The 19,579-nt window shown below is 42.4% G+C and overlaps 1 protein-coding gene across 1 annotated transcript in view; it reads left to right on the top strand.

Annotated features, from left to right (window-relative positions):
• Nucleotides 1–17,781, top strand: part of LOC111949807 (neurobeachin-like) — a 155,842-nt gene extending 138,061 nt beyond the window's left edge. The window contains 9 exon segments of the mRNA XM_070433858.1: nucleotides 948–1,140; nucleotides 4,285–4,340; nucleotides 4,342–4,357; nucleotides 6,032–6,187; nucleotides 6,457–6,627; nucleotides 12,439–12,540; nucleotides 13,389–13,585; nucleotides 13,921–14,072; nucleotides 14,695–17,781. Coding sequence (XP_070289959.1) covers nucleotides 948–1,140; nucleotides 4,285–4,340; nucleotides 4,342–4,357; nucleotides 6,032–6,187; nucleotides 6,457–6,627; nucleotides 12,439–12,540; nucleotides 13,389–13,585; nucleotides 13,921–14,072; nucleotides 14,695–14,785 — 1,134 coding nt within the window. The 3' untranslated portion in view covers nucleotides 14,786–17,781.
• The last annotated feature ends 1,798 nt before the right edge of the window (nucleotides 17,782–19,579 follow it).

Here is a 19,579-nt window from a genome sequence, read left to right as displayed (position 1 = left end):
AGACAGCATATAGAGGGGGAAGAGAAGGGAAGACAAAGCAATATGAGAGGGGCAGAGCAGGGAGAAGAGACAGCTGATAGAGGGGGAGAGCAGTGGGAGAGGGTAGACAGGAGAGACCAGAGAAGAGGGGGAGGAGAGAATGAACAGAGAGAGGGGAGACAGAGAGAGGAAAGTAGATGATGAGAGTGTGTGTGTGTGTTTGTATGTTGTCTTTGTGGTGTGTGTGGCAGTCCCATCTCTCCATCGTGGGAGAGAGAATATTTTGCCAATAGGTTTCTCTATGCTCTCTTCTCTACCATGTCCTCCACTCCTTGTACCCACTCCCCATTTCAACTCCCCAGTCCCCATTGCTTCCAACATATTTCCAATGGCTCCATTGAATGAAGAGTTGATGTGTCTATTGTGTAGAGCAGAGGGAAGAGTGCCCCCTACTGACCCAGTTCTACCACAGCCGTCTGACGTGTCTGACGTGTTGTTGGTTTAGTCCTTTTTGCTATCCCCATACAGTAAACTAAACTGAGGGCCACATTTTTGTAGTGCAAAATAATTGTGCAAAGTACAAGAATTACCTACATTATTTAGCATTAGGAAAATGTTGCCCCGACTTTGCTTGCAAGTGAAGATACTGATGTTCCATGTACTATAAACAACAATTCCATCTCATGTTTCTAACCCCTGTCTGTCTGTCTGTATTTGTGTATGTGTGTCTGCCTATATGTCTGTATGTATGTCTGTATGTCTGACTGACCCCTCCTCCCTCCCCTCTTCCTCCTCCTCTCCTCCTCTTCCTCCACCATGTACATGCAGCTCTTCTGTGTCTGAAACCTATTTTACCTCCACACTAATTACCTCTCTCCATTCTGTCCCCTTCTCTCTCCTCATCCTCCTCCATCCCTCCATCCTCCATCCTCCACACTCCCTCTCTTCTTCTCTCTTCTACTCAATAGTGTTTCCTTCCCCAGAGCCCTCTGATGTTCAAGGACCAGATGCAGCAGGATGTGATCATGGTACTGAAGTTTCCCTCCAACTCCCCGGTGACACACGTAGCAGCCAACACCCTGCCACACCTCTCTGTCCCTGCCGCTGTCACCGTCACCTGCAGCAGACTGTTCGCTGTCAACCGCTGGCACAACACTGTCGGTGAGGGTACTACACACACACAGAGGCCAGAAAGCACAGACCAGAACACACATACCCTACCGTTCAAAAGTTTKGGGGTCACTTAGAAATGTCCTTGTTTTTGAAAGAGAAGCACATTTTTTGTCCATTAAAATAACATAAAATTGATCAGAAATACAGTGTAGACATTGTTAATGTTGTAAATGACCTGTAATCGAACCCACAAGTGCTGATGCTCCAGATACTCAACTAGTCTAAAGGCCAGTTTTATTGCTTCTTTAATCAGAACAACAGTTTTCAGCTGTGCTAACATAATTACAAAAGGGTTTTCTAATGATCAATTAGCCTTTTAAAATGATCAACTTGGATTAGCTAACACATCGTGCCATTGGAACACAGGAGTGATGGTTGCTGATATTGGGCCTCTGTACGCCTATGTAGATATTCCATTAAAAATCTGCCTGTTTCCAGCTCCCAATAGTCATTACAACACTAACAATGTCTACACTGTGTGTTCTGATCAATTTGATGTTATTTTAAATGGACAAAAAATGTGCTTTTCTTTCAAAAACTAAGGACATTTCTAAGTGACCCTAAACTAACTGAACGGTAGTGTTAGTGCTACAACACCACACACACACACACACACCACACCACACACACACACACACACACCACACACACACACACACACACACACACCACACCACACACCACCCACCACACACACACACACACACCAACACAACACACACACAACACACAACACACAACACACACACACACCACACACACACTCATAGCCAAGAATACACATGCTCTTGTAAAACTAATTGCGTGTTCCACCACATGTGCTACCTACCACAGCAGTGGCCCTGTAAAACCCCTCCTTACCAACCAGGGCTAACCTATACAGCCTGGGTCTGTAGCAGCATGGGTCTGTAGCAGCCTGGGTCTGTAACAGCCTGGGTCTGTAGCAGCCTGGGTCTGTAGCAGTCTGGGTCTGTAGCAGCCTGGGTCTGTAGCAGCCTGGGTCTCTAGCAGCCTGGGTCTGTAGCAGCCTGGGTCTGTTGCAGCCTGGGTCTGTAACAGCCTGGGTCTGTAGCAGCCTGGGTCTGGACAAACCATTTTAGGAGCCATAAGAGATAATTGTGTTACATAAACTTTGCACAGTGACAAGTCACGCCCCTGAGTTAGGTCAGAGAGCGTGTCAGCCTGATAGAACCGTCCTTTCGAACAAACTGGGTTAAGAATTAACATGTCAGACCAGAAAAACGTTGAGATGCAGCTGCACATTTAAAGTCTGAACTTTGAATCTCAACACGAGGTAGAGACGATAAACTCACCTCTCGGACAATCACTGGTACGGCTGATTAGCTGTCCTAAGTAAAGTATCTTCGAAAGCAAATTTAATTGGGACCATTCTACTAACGTTACTTTGCTCAAACCATCGTATTACGTTACTCTCACAACCCCACTGGGAACCATCAACCCGGCTGGCTAGCCTATCTTCAAAGAAGCATCTTCAGGAGTGAATGGAAGAAAAAATCTATTGTAGTTCTGTTCAGGACTACACGACAAGTCACCAGATACCGGAAACTACAGAGAAGAACAACAGTAGAAGACTTGTTGGAACCATTTTGGAACAATCAGAGCCTTACAAGCGTGCCACGTAAAGGCCCAACCCCCTTTCCAAGGCCCTGTCCACCGAGAGAGATCCGGCATTTCATGTAAATACATTCATGATTTCTTGCTCAAAGAGGGTGGCGGTTCGTGTGCAAAGTATATGATTACTGTAAGTGAGAGTAGTTTCTAAATGTACCAAGGTTAAGTGTCTCTGTCCATCTTTGCCCCCCATCCCTCCATCTCTTTTATAACAAGCAGCCATATTGTTGTCATTCCGCTAGGGACCTGTTTTTAACGTATAAAGTGTGTATGTTTATCCTGTGTTACCATTTAATTAGCTAGTAAATAAATAATGAAATCAACTTGTGTTGTACTGAATAGGTAAGGCTCTGGTTTTTGCAGATGCAAGGAGGTTGTTCAGAATAATGACATGATACAAGGTTATGATGATTAATAAGTTGACTGTTTATAGACGTGACAGGTAAAGACCTTTAGAGTTTAATTCGGGAGATGGTAACTCTTTAAAGAACCGCCCAAATCCTAATGAGTTAATTGTTACACGATTAATTGAATAGGCTAACAATTAATCATATTTAGGTAGTTAGATAAATAACAGTCTTCAGGTTAATGTTAAAGTCAAGCCACCCTGCTACACCCCTTGGTCAGGTAAAGAGCGACAGAGTGCTTCCACATGTTGGTCCTCAGGCATGTGTGAACAACATTACCCCCCAACGCTCCAAAGAAAATAACGCACACACGCGCACGCAGGCGCACACATACACACACACACATACGCACGCACAAACACAAACACACACACACATGCACACTTCTCAGGAACCAAACTCACCTCAGGATCAAGGGTCACCTGAAAGCTTACTGGGAAATTAGGCTGCAACTGCACCAGATTCTCTTCACACTTCCACATCTGTCACCGGAGCACACCACACACCCACACACACACACACACACACACACACACACACCACACACACACACACACACACACACACACACACACACACACGCACACACGCACACACGCACACACACCACACACCACACACACAACACACACACACACACACACACACACACACACACACACACACACACCACAACACACACACCACACACCCCACCGAGTGAGACCAGAGTGAGCCTTACATTCTGTTGTTAAGGACCACAGCTGCAACTCCAATTTTTCTGTTGGAGAGAAGAAAAGGGTTCTTGGTTCCAACAATAATGACAGAATAATAAGGGCTTCATATTCCCAGCATGCTGCTGTGTTTCTGCCCTCCAGGGGATCATAGCTCTACTCAGCCTGACAGTCAGGAACTGAAATCAATAAGCTTCATGGAAACCTTCATGAACCAACCTCTGACCATGGAGCAGGTGCTCAGTGTGTGTTTGTGTGTGTGTGTTGTGTGTGTGTGTGTGTGTTGTGGTGTGGTGTGTGTGTTGTGCTGTGTGTGGCGGTGCATACTTGTGTGCGTACCTGCTTTGTGACATACATGTGAAAGTGTGTGTGTTTTCCAGGTTTGAGAGGAGCGCCAGGTTACTCCTGGAACAGGCCCACCACCTGCCCCATAGAGGATGGACCCTCTGATTGGTGAGTGTAACCCTGAGGCCAGGCCAGACCATTGTACTAATACTAACTAAGTTATCCTCTGATTGGTGAGTGTAACCCTGAGGCCAGGCCAGACCATTGTACTGAATACGAACTAAGTTATCCCTCTGATTGGTGAGTGTAACCCTGAGCCAGGCCAGACCATTGTACTGAATACGAACTAAGTTATCCCTCTGATTGGTAGGTTTAACCCTGAGGCCAGGCCAGCACCATTGTACTGAATACGAACTAAGTTATCCCTCTGATTGGTGAGTGTAACCCTGAGGCAGGCCAGACCATTGTACTGAATACTAACTAAGTTATCCCTCTGAGTGAGTGTAACCCTGAGGCCAGGCCAGACCATTGACTGAATACGAACTAAGTTATCCCTCTGATTGGTGAGTGTAACCCTGAGGCCAGGCCAGACCATTGTACTGAATACTAACTAAGTTATCCCTCTGATTGTGGAGTGTAACCCTGAGGCCAGGCCAGACCATTGTACTGAAATCGAACTAAGTTATCCCTCTGATTGGTGAGTGTAACCCTGAGGCCAGGCCAGACCATTGTACTGAATACTAACTAAGTTATCCCTCTGATTAGTGAGTGTAACCCTTAGGCCAGGCCAGACCATTGTACTGAATACTAACTAAGTTATCCCTCTGATTGGTGAGTGTAACCCTGAGGCCAGGCCAGACCATTGTACTGAATACTAGCTAAGTTATCCCTCTGATTGGTGAGTGTAACCCTGAGGCCAGGCCAGACCATTGTACTGAATACTAACTAAGTTATCCCTCTGATTGGTGAGTGTAACCTGAGGCCAGGCCAGACCATTGTACTGAATACGAACTAAGTTATCCCTCTGATTGGTGAGTGTAACCCTGAGGCCAGGCCAGACCATTGTACTGAATACGAACTAAGTTATCCTCTGATTGGTGAGTGTAACCCTGAGGCCAGGCCAGACCATTGTACTGAATACGAACTAAGTTATCCCTCTGATTGGTGAGTGTAACCCTGAGGCCAGGCCAGACCATTGTACTGAATACTAACTAAGTTATCCTCTGATTGGTGAGTGTAACCCTGAGGCCAGGCCAGACCATTGTACTGAATACGAACTAAGTTATCCCTCTGATTGGTGAGTGTAACCCTGAGGCCAGGCCAGACCATTGTACTGAATACTAACTAAGTTATCCCTCTGATTGGTGAGTGTAACCCTGAGGCCAGGCCAGACCATTGTACTGAATACGAACTAAGTTATCCTCTGATTGGTGAGTGTAACCCTGAGGCCAGGCCAGACCATTGTACTGAATACTAACTAAGTTATCCTCGATTGGTGAGTGTAACCCTGAGGCCAGCCAGACCATTGTACTGAATACTAACTAAGTTATCCCTCTGATTGGTGAGTGTAACCCTGAGGCCAGGCCAGACCATTGTACTGGATACGAAACTAAGTTATCCCTCTGATTGGTGAGTTTAACCCTGAGGCCAGGCCAGACCATTGTACTGAATACTGAACTAAGTTATCCCTCTGATTGGTGAGTGTAACCCTGAGGGCCAGGGACAGACCATTGTACTGAATACTAACTAAGTTATCCCTCTGATTGGTGAGTGTAACCCTGAGGCCAGGCCAGACCATTGTACTGAATACTAACTAAGTTATCCCTCTGTGTGGGTGTGTAGCCAACAACTCTGGGAATAACAAGCGTCAGATTACAGACCTGGTGGATCAGAGCATCCAGATCAACACACACTGCTTCGTGGTTACCGCCGACAACCGCTACATCCTGGTCTGTGGCTTCTGGGACAAGAGTTTCAGAGTCTACTCCACCGAGACAGGTAATACTAACTACCATGGTACTTCTAGCTACTATAGTACCACCATAATACTACTACTATACTACTGTAGTACTATACTACTACTATATTACACTGTACTACTTACACTGTACTACTTCCACACAGTAGGCCTAGACACAAAGGTTTAAATCATAATACTGTCTCTGTGCAGGTAAGCTGACCCAGATAATAGTACAGACTGTATAATACTGGTACCTTAATACTACTGTATGTCTACAATACTTTATATTGCTCTCTCTGTGCTGCAGGTAAGCTGACCCAGATAGTGTTTGGCCACTGGGACGTGGTGACGTGTCTGGCCCGGTCAGAGAGCTACATCGGGGGAGACTGCTACATCGTGTCAGGGTCCAGAGACGCTACTCTGCTACTGTGGTACTGGAGTGGACGACACCACATCATAGGAGACAACCCCAACAACAGTAAGTCAGAACACACACTCACATGCACACACACACAAACAGACAGAGACAGACATACACACACACACAGACACACAGTGTAACAGTCCTGTCCATGAGCAGTAGCCAGTAGTTGCCCTCTGTTCAAGGGTAGAGAGAGGAAGCTCTTCATATCAGCTCAAATTAATTACAGCACCTCATTGTGGAGCTGTAGTTCATTAAGGTAGATTATTATATTAATAAAAGCATTCTTTGATCAGCAGTGAAAATTCTAGTTTCCACTCTTGTTATGGAATGATGGACAGAGACAGTGAGCAGGGCTGGCGCCAGAATGAATCAGTTGGACTGCCATTTGATTTCTATAGGCAGGCCCGTTTTTTTCTTCAAATGTTGTTCATGTGTGTTACAATAAAGACCATAGGCAGCTTGTGAGTTTCAAGTTTGGGGAAGTTTACAATTTATCTTATGATTTCTACCTATCTGTGTGCCAGTTATTTAAAACATGTATGCGCATTTTTGTGGAACACCTTCACTTCAATAATACTGTTTTAGTTTCTCWAAATTATTGTCATGTGGTTAATCAAAAAACCTGAATTAAAATGCAAAAAATCTCAACGTCAACAGTGAAGAGGCGACTCCGGGATGCTGGCCTTCTAGGCAGAGTTTCTCTGTACTGTGTCTGTGTTCTTTTGTCCATCTTAATCTTTTCTTTTTATTGGCCAGTCTGAGATATGGCTTTTTCTTTGCAACTCTGCCGGAAGGCCAGCATCCCGGAGTCGCCTCTTCACTGTTGACGTTGAGACTGGTGTTTGCGGGTACTATTTAATAAAGCTGCCAGTTGAGGACTTGTGAGGGATCTGTTCTCAAACTTGACGCTCTAATGTACTGTTCTTCTTGCTCAGTTGTGCACCGGGGCCTCCCACTCCTCTTCTATTCTGGTGAGACCAGTTTGCGCTGTTCTATGAAGGGAGTAGTACACACTTGTACAAGATCTTCAGTTTCTTGTCAATTTCTCGCATGGAATAGCCTTCATTTCTCAGAACAAGAATAGACTGACGAGTTTCAGAAAAAAGTTTTTTGTTTCTGGCCATTTTGAACCTGTAATCGAACCCACAAATGCTGATGCTCCAGATACTCAACTAGTCTAAAGAAGGCCAGTTTTATTGCTTCTTTAATCAGAACAACAGTTTTCAGCTGTGCTAACATAATTACAAAAGGGTTTTCTAACGATCAAGTTGCCTTTCAAAATGATAAACCTGGATTAACTAACACAACGTGCCATTGGAACACAGGAGTGATGGTTGCTGATAATGGGCCTCTGTACGCCTATGTAGATATTCCATAAAGAATCAGCCGCTTCCAGCTGCAATAGTCATTTACCACATTAACAATGTCTACACTGATCAATTTTATGTTATTTTAATGGACAAAAGATTTGCTTTTCTTTCAAAAACAAGGACCTTTCTAAGTGACCCCAAACTTTTGAACGGTAGTGTATGTAATGTTGAATTGATATAAATAAACAATCAAAGGGCAAACAATTCACACAATGAAACAATGAATGTCCAAGATTTGGCAAGAGACAGCAGAGCACATTCTGTAGAGTTTAGTGCATGCCCCTTCTTCTTGTACTCAAGACACATTATCTAAACACATTTGAGATGCTATTCACTGACAGACGCAACTCAATGTTCACCTAGGCCTATAGCCGCGCACGCTGCACGAATTCTGGCTTCGCAAATAAGCATAGGCTATTTAAAAAGAAAGAGCCAATGATCCTCTGTGGCTAAGTCAAGCTCTCTGGTAAAGTCTTTTGAATGATTTTATTTAGACAGGAGTAATTATATAATTTTGTCAAAACATCAATTTACTTTAGGGGAAGCCGGCATCCGAACAGTGCACTGTGCCAACTTTCCTTTCTAATTTTCAAGTGGCTGAAACCAGAGATCTGTATATAATATCTTTCAACAAGTTTAGTTCTGCATATTGTGCCCATAGAAACGCATTGGGCTTATTCCTCGCTGCAGAAACTAACGAGCGAAACAGCACCCCTCTGTCTTACTGTATGTAGCCCATGTATCTGATGCTGTCAGGCCARAAAAAGTATGACATGCCATACTCCTTTTGTCTAGACAGCATCAGATACATTGTGTACACATACAGAGACAGGGAGAACACACATAACGCCGGCCCTGACAGGGAGAAGCATCTGCTGTATATGCACCTATATGTGTGTGTTACTTGCGTTCCAGTAAAATACTCCAGATGTCTTGCTATTCAGCTCCAGTGTGATTTGATTTCTGCTGCTCTTCTCACTTAGTTCCTCATACTCACTAATTATCTGTGTTCAAAACAACCACTTCACCATTTGTCTGACTTGGACACAATAACAGTGTGTGAGCGTGTGTGTGTGTGTGTGTGTGATTGTGGTGTGTGTGTGTGTGTGTGTGTGTGTGTGTGTGTGTGTGTGTGTGTGTGTGTGTGTGTGTGTGTGTGTGTGTGTGTGTGTGTGTGTGTGTGTGTGTGTGTGTCCGTGCGTGTGTGTAGAGTGTGTGTGGTAAGAGTGTTTGTGTGCGTGTTGTATATGTAATGTATTTGTGTGTACTGTGCATGAACTGGTGTCACATGGGGCTGTGGTTGGTGTGAGTGTTTTTCTCATTATCTTTTCTGAAGATAATTAAGAATTTCAGCTTGGTTTGTTCCAATTAATAGAGGGTGCCGCAGCACTATACTGCAGGAGAAAACACTCCCATGGTACACACACACACATACACACTGCTTACTGCACTGTGCACCTTCCTAACAAAGGAAGGTTTCTTCTATGGAGAGAACTTCAACTAATCATATTCCATATCAATCAAACCAGGATGTTTGATATCAGTTTTTTCAGAGTGAACATTTAATAAGTTCTTCACTATAGATGAAACACATAGTGGTCTTCAGTAGCWACCTACAGTACCAGTCAAAAGTTTGGACACACCTACTCATTCAAGGGTTTTTCTTTATTTTAACTTTTTCTAAATTGTAAAATAATAGTGAAGACATCAAAACTATGAAGTAACACATATGGAGTCATGTAGTAACCAAAAAAGTGTTTCACAAATTAAAATATATTTTAGATTTTAGATTCTTCAAAGTAGCCACCCTTTGCCTTGATGACAGCTTTGCACACTCTTGGTATTCTCTCAACTAGCTTCACCTGGAATGCTTTTCCAACAGTCTTGAAGCAGTTCCTACATATCATTTACAATTGTTGGCTGCTTTTCCTTCACTCTGCTGTCCAAGTCATCCCAAACCATCTCAATTGGGTTGAGGTCAGGTGATTGTGGAGGCAAGGTCATCTGATGCAACACTCCATCACTCTCCTTCTTGGTCAAATAACCCTTACACAGCCTGGAGGTGTGTTTTGGGTCATTGTCCTGTTGAAAAACAAATGATAGTCCCACTAAGCGCAACCAGATGGGATGGCGTATCACTGCAGAATGCTGTTGTAGCCATGCTGGTTAAGTGTGCCTTAAATTCTAAATAAATCACAGACAGTGTCACCAGCAATGCACCATATCACCTCCTCCTCCATGCTTCATGGTGGGAACCACACATGCGGAGATCATCCGTTCACCTACTCTGCATCTCACAAAGACACAGCGGTTGGAACCAAAAATCTCAAATTTGGACTCATCACACCAAAAGACTTCCACCAGTCTAATGTCCATTGCTCATGTTTCTTGGCCCAAGCAAGTCTCTTCTTCTTATTGGTGTCCTTTAGTAGTGGTTTCTTTGCAGCAATTTGACCATGAAGGCCTGACTCACACAGTCTCCTCTGAACAGTTGATGTTGAGATGTGTCTGTTACTTGAACTCTGTGAAGCATTTATTTGGGCTGCAATTTCTGAGGCTGGTAACTCTAATGAACTTATCCTCTGCTGCAGCAGAGTTAACTCTGTGTCTTCCTTTCCTGTGGTGGTCCTCATGAGAGCCAGTTTCATCATAGCGCTTGATGGTTTTTGCGACTGCACTTGAAGAAACGTTCAAAGTTCTTGAAATTTTGGCTGATCTTCATGTCTTAAAGTAATGATGGACTGTCGTTTCTCTTTGCTTATTTGAGCTGTTCATGCCATAATATGGACTTGGTCTTTTACCAAATAGGGCTTTCTTCTGTATACCACCCGTACCTTGTTACAACACAAGTGATTGGCATAAATGCATTAGAAGAAAATAAATTCCACAAATTAACTTTTAACAAGGCACACCTGTTTAAGTGAAATGAATTCCAGGTGACTACCTCATGAAGCTGGTTCTGAGAATGCCAAGAGTGTGCAAAGCTGTCATCAAGGCAAAGGGTGGCTACTTTGAAGAATCTCAAATATAAAATATATTTTGATTTGGTTACTACATGATTCCATATGTGTTATTTCATAGTTTTAACGTCTTCACTATTATTCTATATTGTAGAAAATAGTTTAAAAAAATAAGAATTACCCTTGAACGAGTATTCGTGTCCAAACTTTTGACCGGCACTGTATGTGAGCTATTTAGTTGTATTATTAATAAAGCAGTTAATCATCATTTATGATACAATTTTAAGATGAACAATAATACTTTTTGTCAGACTTCAGTTCACAGCAATCTAGGTAGGAGAGTATTATATGATTCATATTTGACAGAGTTGAAGATGTTGTAACCCTTGGCAGGAAGAGAACAGTGCCCTCTAATGTACATCAGCCTGCATGTGTCCTTAAACACCTCAGGCCTCATTTATCAAAGGTCCGTGCCCAGTCAGCGCACAGAAAAGACTAAATCTTGCCAGTTTTCCCACAAAGGTGTTTTATCAACATTTATCAATGTTGATCTTGATGGGAAACTTTGCTTATCTCCATGCAAATCTCAGATCATGAGTATTCACCACGTCTAGTGGTTGATCAACTGTATTGCAAGCAAATATTGTTCTTTTGAGGAAAATGGAGGCGTTTGATACACAGGAATGATAATAATGGTAGGCTAATAAAAACATTAAAACATATGCCTAATGATGAAACAGATGCATTTGCCATTGGTAAGGAGATCTCATGTAGACTTTTATTCCCGCTACACAACAAATATTAGGCTATCATTTATCCATTGCTCAGAATTTAGTGAGAAATGTACGCATTCTTAAAATAACTTCCAGCTCAATCCCCCGCCTGCCTCTCAGGCCCAACTCGGCCCATATCACTGCAATGTGAGGCAGGGTGGGGAGGTTGTGTTGGCTGGCTGGGGGAGGGGCTCAGTGTAGGCTGATTGAATCTTTTGTAGGGCAGGTGAGCTGGATGAGTCTGTGATCTCTCTGGAGGCCTCACACTGTCCTGGGACTGGCAGGTCTGCTCTGGTCCTACCCTCTAAGGGACTGGAGAAGAGAGAGGGGTGAAAGGGAGGAGAGGGGAGAAGAAAGAGGGATGAGAGGAGAGAGGAAGGAAAAGACACATGGGGTGAGAGGAGAGAGGGGTGGAAGGGAGTAGAAGGGAGGAGAGGAGAGACGTCCCCCAGCCGTCATCAATCATGGGACAGTGTGAGGGGAGGGTGGTTGGGGAAGGGGACGATCTGCCGTCACAACATTTATATGACAATTGACCAGGACCTCGCTGGCAGCAGCTGGGTGGATGTCACTCTCACAATGTCTGTGGTCAGTTATTTATCAACATAACAACACATTTGAGTCCTGATGAATGCTCTTATTTCAGAAAGTTCTTAGTTCATTACATTCTTCGCATCCCCCAGTGAAGTGAACTCTGTTGCAACGATCCCAAGCCATGGTATGTTGTTCTTAATAAAACCCAACTGTTGTGTTGTGTTCCAGGTGACTACCCGGCACCGCGAGCTGTGCTGACCGGCCATGACCATGAGGTGGTGTGTGTCTCTGTGTGTGCCGAGCTGGGACTGGTCATCAGTGGAGCCAAAGGTCAGCAGAGACAGCCTGAGTCCCAAATGGCACTCTATTCCCTGTGTAGTGCACGTCTTTTGACCAGGGCCCATATGGCTCTGTTCCAAAGTAGTGCACTGCTCCAGAGTCTAATGGCGGCGAGCTTTACACCACTCCATTTGACGCTTGGCATTGCGCATGGTGATCTTAGTCTTGTGTTTGGCTGCTCGGCTATGGAAACACATGTCTTGAAGCTCTCAATAAACATTTATTGTACTGACATTGCTTCCAGTGGCAGTTTGGAACTCGGAAGGGAGTGTTGCAACCGAGGACAGACGATTTTTACGTGCTACACGCTTCAGCACTTGGCGGTCCCTTTCTGTGAGCTTGTGTGGCCTACCACTTTGCGGCAGAGTCGTTGTTGCTCCTAGATGTTTCCACTTCACAATAGCAGCACTTACAGTTGACCGGGGMAGCTCTAGCAGGGYAGAAATTTGATAAACTGACTTGTTGGAAAGGTGGCATCCAATGACGGTGCCAYGTTGAAAGTCACTGAGCTCTTMAGTAAGGCCATTCWWCTGCCAATATTTGTCTATGGAGATCGCATGGCTGTGTGCTCGATTTTATACACCTGTCAGCAACGTGTGTGGCTGAAATAGCCCAATCCACTAATTTGAAAGGGTGTCCACATACTTTTGTTTATATAGTGTATGTGAGTTGGCTGATAGGATTGTAATGTCACATGCCACAGTACATAGTTGAGTTATCTCATTTAGGAGTGGAATGTTGAGTATCTCAGTTAGGAGTGGAATGTTGAGTAACATTCTTGAAACAGTGTGTGTGCATTCGTCCGTGCGTGTTAGTGTGTAACTCTATCTTCCCTCCAGAGGGTCCGTGTCTGGTCCACACTATAACAGGGGACCTGCTGCGGGCCCTGGAGGGCCCAGATAACTGCCTGTGTCCCCGCCTCATATCGGTGTCCAGCGAGGGCCACTGTATCATCTGCTACGAGAGAGGACGCTTCTGTAACTTCAGCATCAACGGAAAACTACTGGCTCAGATGGAGGTCAACGACTCAACACGGGTAAGACCACAGACACAATATGTACCTAGTAAAAGTCTACACACGCCTTCTTCACATTTTACTGTCTTAAAATTATATATAAACAAGGGATTCAATTGGGGAGGGATTCCACTGATCGACAGAACCTACTCCACATTTTCAATGTGAAAGAGATGTAAATCATTGCTGGACAGCAGTATTCAAACTTAGTGCACTACATAGGGCCTAGGGTCTAAATATCTAAAGTAGTTTACTACATAGGCTGTGATTTGAGGTAGATGATGTCGTTATTATTGTTTATTTTTATGTTATTTATTTGATTTATTATTATATAATTATTATGATGTGCTCCCTAGGCCATTATGCTGAGTAGTGATGGTCAGAACCTGGTGACGGGTGGAGACAACGGGGTAGTGGAGGTGTGGCAGGCCTGTGACTTCAAACAACTCTACATCTACCCAGGCTGTGATGCTGGTGTCCGCGCCATGGACCTCTCTCACGACCAGAGGTTAGTCCTGTTTGTCCACCCAATCAGGTTGCCTCTACAACAGGATCAATGGCTTGTGTGTGTGTGTGTGTGTGTGTGTGTGTGTGTGTGTGTGTGTGTGTGTGTGTGTGGTGTGTGTGTGTGTGTTGTGTGTGTGTGTGTGTGTGTGTGTGTGTGTGTGTGTGTGTGTGTGTGTGTGTGTGTGTGTGTGTGTGTGTGTGTGTGTGTGTGTGTGTGTGTGTGTGTGTGTGTTGTGTGTGGGTGTGTGTGTGTGTGGGTGTAGAGCAGTCATGTAGGCTGTAACACTGAAAGGGCCTGTGTGTTTCATGCTTGTCAGGGTACATTTGGGGAAATGGAACGTTCGCAGTTCAGTGAGCTTTGTTTTCTTTAAATAGAACCGGTTGCCATAGAGACAACGAAATTGCAGTGCAATGTTCTGAAAGCACACTTGCCTTGGAGCAATACACAAGCGTCACTTTCCTCACACACATACATACAGACACACACCACACACACATTCACTCACACACATACACACTCACACCTATTGTGTTTATGTTAGTAAAGTAATGGGTCTTATAGAGGTRCATTGTGTTGATGAACATACTGTATTGTGTGTGTGTGTGTGTGTCCCCTCCCCCAGGACTCTCATCACTGGCATGGCATCCGGTAGCATTGTGGCGTTCAACATCGACTTCAACCGGTGGCACTACGAGCACCAGAACAGATACTGAGGGTTACAGAGACAGAGAGGCAGTACAACATGGCCATGTTTGGAGGACACCTGGACACTACTGTTAACCAACTATACAGGTTAGCTGCTGTTAACTACATATACAAGTTAGCTAACTACGGTATAAGAGTTAACTAATGCTAACTAACCTCACAGGTCAACTACAAGTTAACGACAGGTTAACTAACTAACCATAAACTGTAGAAATACAGTGGGGTCCACAGTTATTGACACCCTTGATGAAGATGAACAATAATGACTGTATAAAATAAATAATTCAGAAACTGAGCTATATTATATGCTCCCAAAAATGTGAGAATTATTTTATGTTATTAGAATTGCTTAGAGAAAGAGATTTTGTTTAACAAGTWWAAAAAAACTATTCTCAAAAGGTAGGAGTGAAAATTAAAGCTCCCTAAAGATTCTTATAAATAAAGTTGTCAAAAGTGTAGTATTTGGTACCATATTCCTATCATGCAATGACTACATCAAGCTTTGGATTCTACAAACTTGTTGTTTGCATTTGCAGTTTTTTTAGGTTGTGTTTCTGATTATAGAATGGTAGAAATGAATGGTAAATAATGTATTCTGTCATTTTGGAGTCACTTTTATTGTAAATATGAATATGATACATTTCTAAACACTTCGTAATTAATGTGGATGCTACCATGATTACAGATAATAATGATGATTACAGATAATAATGAATAATGATGAGTGGGAAAGTTACAGAGGGTCAAAATCATACCCTCAAGACATGCTAACCTCTCACCATTACCAATAACATGGGAGGTTAGAATGTCTTGGGGGTATGATCTTTGACCTGTGATAATCTGAAGTACCCAAAAGGGCCACTAGATGTTGTGTGATAGATTACATAAAATCTTTAAAAGATACCAAAATGCTGGTAGTTTATTGTTAAACTTCAAACATTTCCAGTAATACCCTCCCTTTGCAACCTATATTTAATATATATATATATATATATTACTTGTCAAACAAAATCCCTTTCTCTGAGCAATTGAATTAGTAKAAAATAATATATATATTTTTACTATACAATATAGCTCAGTATTTGAATTATTTCTTTTATACAGTAATTTTTGCTCATATTTATCAAGGGTGTCAATAATTTCAGACCCCACTGTATATACTAAGGCCCAGAGACAGACAGGTTAAAATATAGGTTATAAGACGTGGAGAAAAAACACTTCAACTGATGATCTTAGAAGACGAGGTCAGTTATAGTGCTACAGTGACAGTTTCTTTCAACACTGATTTAAAAAAATGAATGTACGATTTTATTCAACTGGTCATATTTAAAACTGTGAAAAATACAATAAACAAACCTACGGTTARTAACGTTTATACAACATTTGTATGTCAAATACATATCAAACTTGGGACACTTTTCTAGGAAAAAAGGAAAAACTGTTGTATATAAGGATGATGTAAAGAGTTGATTTCCAGAAAAGATTTGAAAAGAACAAGACGTCTCCATTTAGTCTCCATTTTGACAGTTGAACCATAATTCTCTGTTCCAAACCGTGACCTGACTCTCTCACATCATGTCTTAGTGTGCGTCCAAAATGGTACCCTATTCCCTTTATAGTGTGCAACATTTGATCAGGACCCATAGGGCTCTGGTCAAAAGAAATGCACTATAAAGGGATTAGCGTGCCATTTGGGACGTAGATTAGTTGGTTAGTAATAATAACTGATAGTTGGTCTCCCATCACAGTAGTCTATTGATGTAGGTGTCAAAAGCAACAAATTGTTCTATGTTAATTTGATAATGTGTTTACATGTCTGTAAGGGCAATTTCAGAACTCTACGTACTGTGTGAAATTTGTCCATTGTAATTGTAATTTGTTTCTTAATCACGTTTCACATTATAAAGCAGGAAATAACAATCCTTGTAATGATTTCCATCCCATTTGTTTTTCGGGAACTATTTTATTTATATTTCAACAAAGGCAAGGATTTAAAATTACTTTTATCTACTTTTAAAATGACTACCACAGGCTAGTCAGGTTTAGCACTGAATTCTTTAGTCGTCGTGGTTTGTATTTCCAGCTAATGGATTGATAAGGAAGGCAGTGCAAGACATCAGTTGTAGAAACTCTGGATGATAACTATGGTAACTCAATATGAAAACTATCAATGCCATGAGTTTATTAAAGCCTGCAATCCAGACCTGTTTTGTACTACCATTCCACTCATTGTACTCTGTGTCATATGCCAAACATGACATGATATTTGGCATGGCAAGTAGTGGAAAGGAATGGAATGTTAGTGCAAACAGACTGATACCCAGGCTAAATGAAAGGTTGGGGCATGTAGCTAAGCTAACCAAGAACAGGCTATAGTCATCCAAAAATTATTCTTAACTATTTTGAATAAACAGAAAATATTACAACAATGTTAAATATACCACGTGTGAGTTGACAGTAAGATGAAAAGGAAAAAAAGAAATTGCAATATGCAAAGAGTTTGGATTTGCATTGTAATGGTACAGACAGCAGCCTAGCTAAACAAGGGGCTCTGCATGCAGAGACCTACAGTGGCTGTAGTATGGAAAATATATCTTACTTTACTGGTTTGACTCATAATAACCATCAATATGAATTTGACATTCTGGGTTTATTTAGACAATATTTGTGTAAGGAGGATTTTGCTMAATAAATGCATTTGATTTGTGTTGACATTGCAATTTGATGTCGTTTTTTTAAACATTTCTTATTGCTTTCAAATACTTTTTTTGATTTGTATGTAATATATTTTGTTGATATAAGTATATCATATGATTTTATAAGTTATTTGTATTTACCTGTTGTTTTTTGCATATGTTGCAATTTCTGAGGTATTTACCTTGTGTTTGTTTGAAGCTGTTTTACATTAAGCTCTGCCAATATATACAGATTAATAAACTGTGCAATATAACATTGGTTTCCTTTTTGTTGTATTTATAATAAAAATAAATAAAGCAAGCTCTTATGCAAGTGAATTTTCCATTCTTTATAGCAGTCTGAACATAACTAGTACTATGTTTTCCTAATAGTCTGCCATATAGAATAGAGTATGTATATGTATTTTACTTATAAACCCATGCACTAAAAGTTATCTCAAGAGTGGAAGCTCAACGTGCTGAAATGTTTATTGTGTTTGTTGTTGTTTTACTACTATCTTCTGGATCTGGTACAGATTATCCTATACTGCCATCTACTGACTGGATGTTGTTATTGCTGCTGCTGCTGTGGCTGCTGTTTGTAAATCCCAGATTGTTCTACTGTACTCCCCCTGGAGCGACGCAGCACAATGACCAGGCTCTCAGATTGAGGAAGTGATTTATTCACAGGTTTGGCTTGCTGATGACCACCAGTTACAGGGTTGCTTCTTCAGGAACAAAGACCATTCACTAACATCATCAGGAAAAAAGAATTTGCTACTGGTGATGAATCCCAATCAAATTGGCTTCACATGTAGTCACTGAATCTTAAATAACATCGGGTAAAAATACATATTTTGCACAGTAACATACTTTCAATCAGTACCTTTTCTTTCTCTCACAACAGAAATGTAGTAACAAATGTATTTTGGAAAATTACATTCAGCAGATAGATACAGTCAACTCACTGTCCTTCTCTCTCTAGACCTGTCAACTCACTGTACTTCTCCCTCTAGACCTGTCAACTCACTGTTCTTCTCTCTCTAGACCTGTCAACTCACTGTACTTCTCCCTCTAGACCTGTCAACTCACTGTTCTTCTCTCTAAGTACAGTGAGTTGACAGGTCAAGAGAGAGATAAGGACAGTGAGTTGACAAGTCTAGAGAGAGAAGGACAGTGAGTTGACAGGTCTAGAGAGAGAAGCACAGTGAGTTGACATGTCTAGTAAGAGAAGCACAGTGAGTTGACAGGTCTAGACAGAGACACAGTGAGTTGACAGGTCTAGACAGAGACACAGTGAGTTGACAGGTCTAGAGAGAGAAGCACAGTGAGTTGACAGGTCTAGAGAGAGAGGAGGACCGTGAGTTGACAGGTCTAGAGAGAGAAGCACAGTGAGTTGACATGTCTAGTAAGAGAAGCACAGTGAGTTGACAGGTCTAGAGAGAGAAGCACAGTAGTTGACAGTCTAGTAAGAGAAGCACAGTGAGTTGACAGGTCTAGACAGAGACACAGTGAGTTGACAGGTCTGAAGAGACAAGTGAGTTGACAGGTCTAGAGAGAGAAGCACAGTGAGTTGACAGGTCTAGAGAGAGAAGGACAGTGAGTTGAAAGGTCTAGAGAGAGAAGTACAGTGAGTTGACAGGTCTAAGAGAGAAGCACAGTGAGTTGACAGGTCTAGAGAGAGAAGGCCAGTGAGTTGAAGGTCTAGAGAGAGAAGAACAGTGAGTTGACAGGTCTAGAGAGAGAAGCACAGTGAGTTGACAGGTCTAAGAGAGAGAGGACAGTGAGTTGACGGTCTAGAGAGAGAAGGACAGCAAGTTTACAGGTCTAGAGAGAGAAGGACAGTGAGTTGACAGGTCTAGAGGAGAGAAGCACAGTGAGTTGACAGGTCTAGAGAGAGAAGTACAGTGAGTTGACAGGTCTAGAGGAGAGATAAGGACAGTGGAGTGACAAGTTTAGAGAGAGAAGGACAGTGAGTTGACAGGTCTAGAGAGAGAAGGACAGTGAGTTGACAGGTCTAGAGGGAGAAGCACAGTGAGTTGACAGGTCTAGAGAGAGAAGGCCAGTGAGTTGACAGGTCTGAGAGAGAAGCACAGTGAGTTTACAGGTCTATAGAGAGAAAGGGAA

This window comes from Salvelinus sp. IW2-2015, linkage group LG22 (assembly GCF_002910315.2).
Source record: "Salvelinus sp. IW2-2015 linkage group LG22, ASM291031v2, whole genome shotgun sequence".
Lineage (NCBI taxonomy): Eukaryota > Metazoa > Chordata > Actinopteri > Salmoniformes > Salmonidae > Salvelinus > Salvelinus sp. IW2-2015.
The sequence above is the reverse complement of the archived record's forward strand: the minus strand, read 5'-3'. Positions and strand labels throughout refer to the sequence as shown.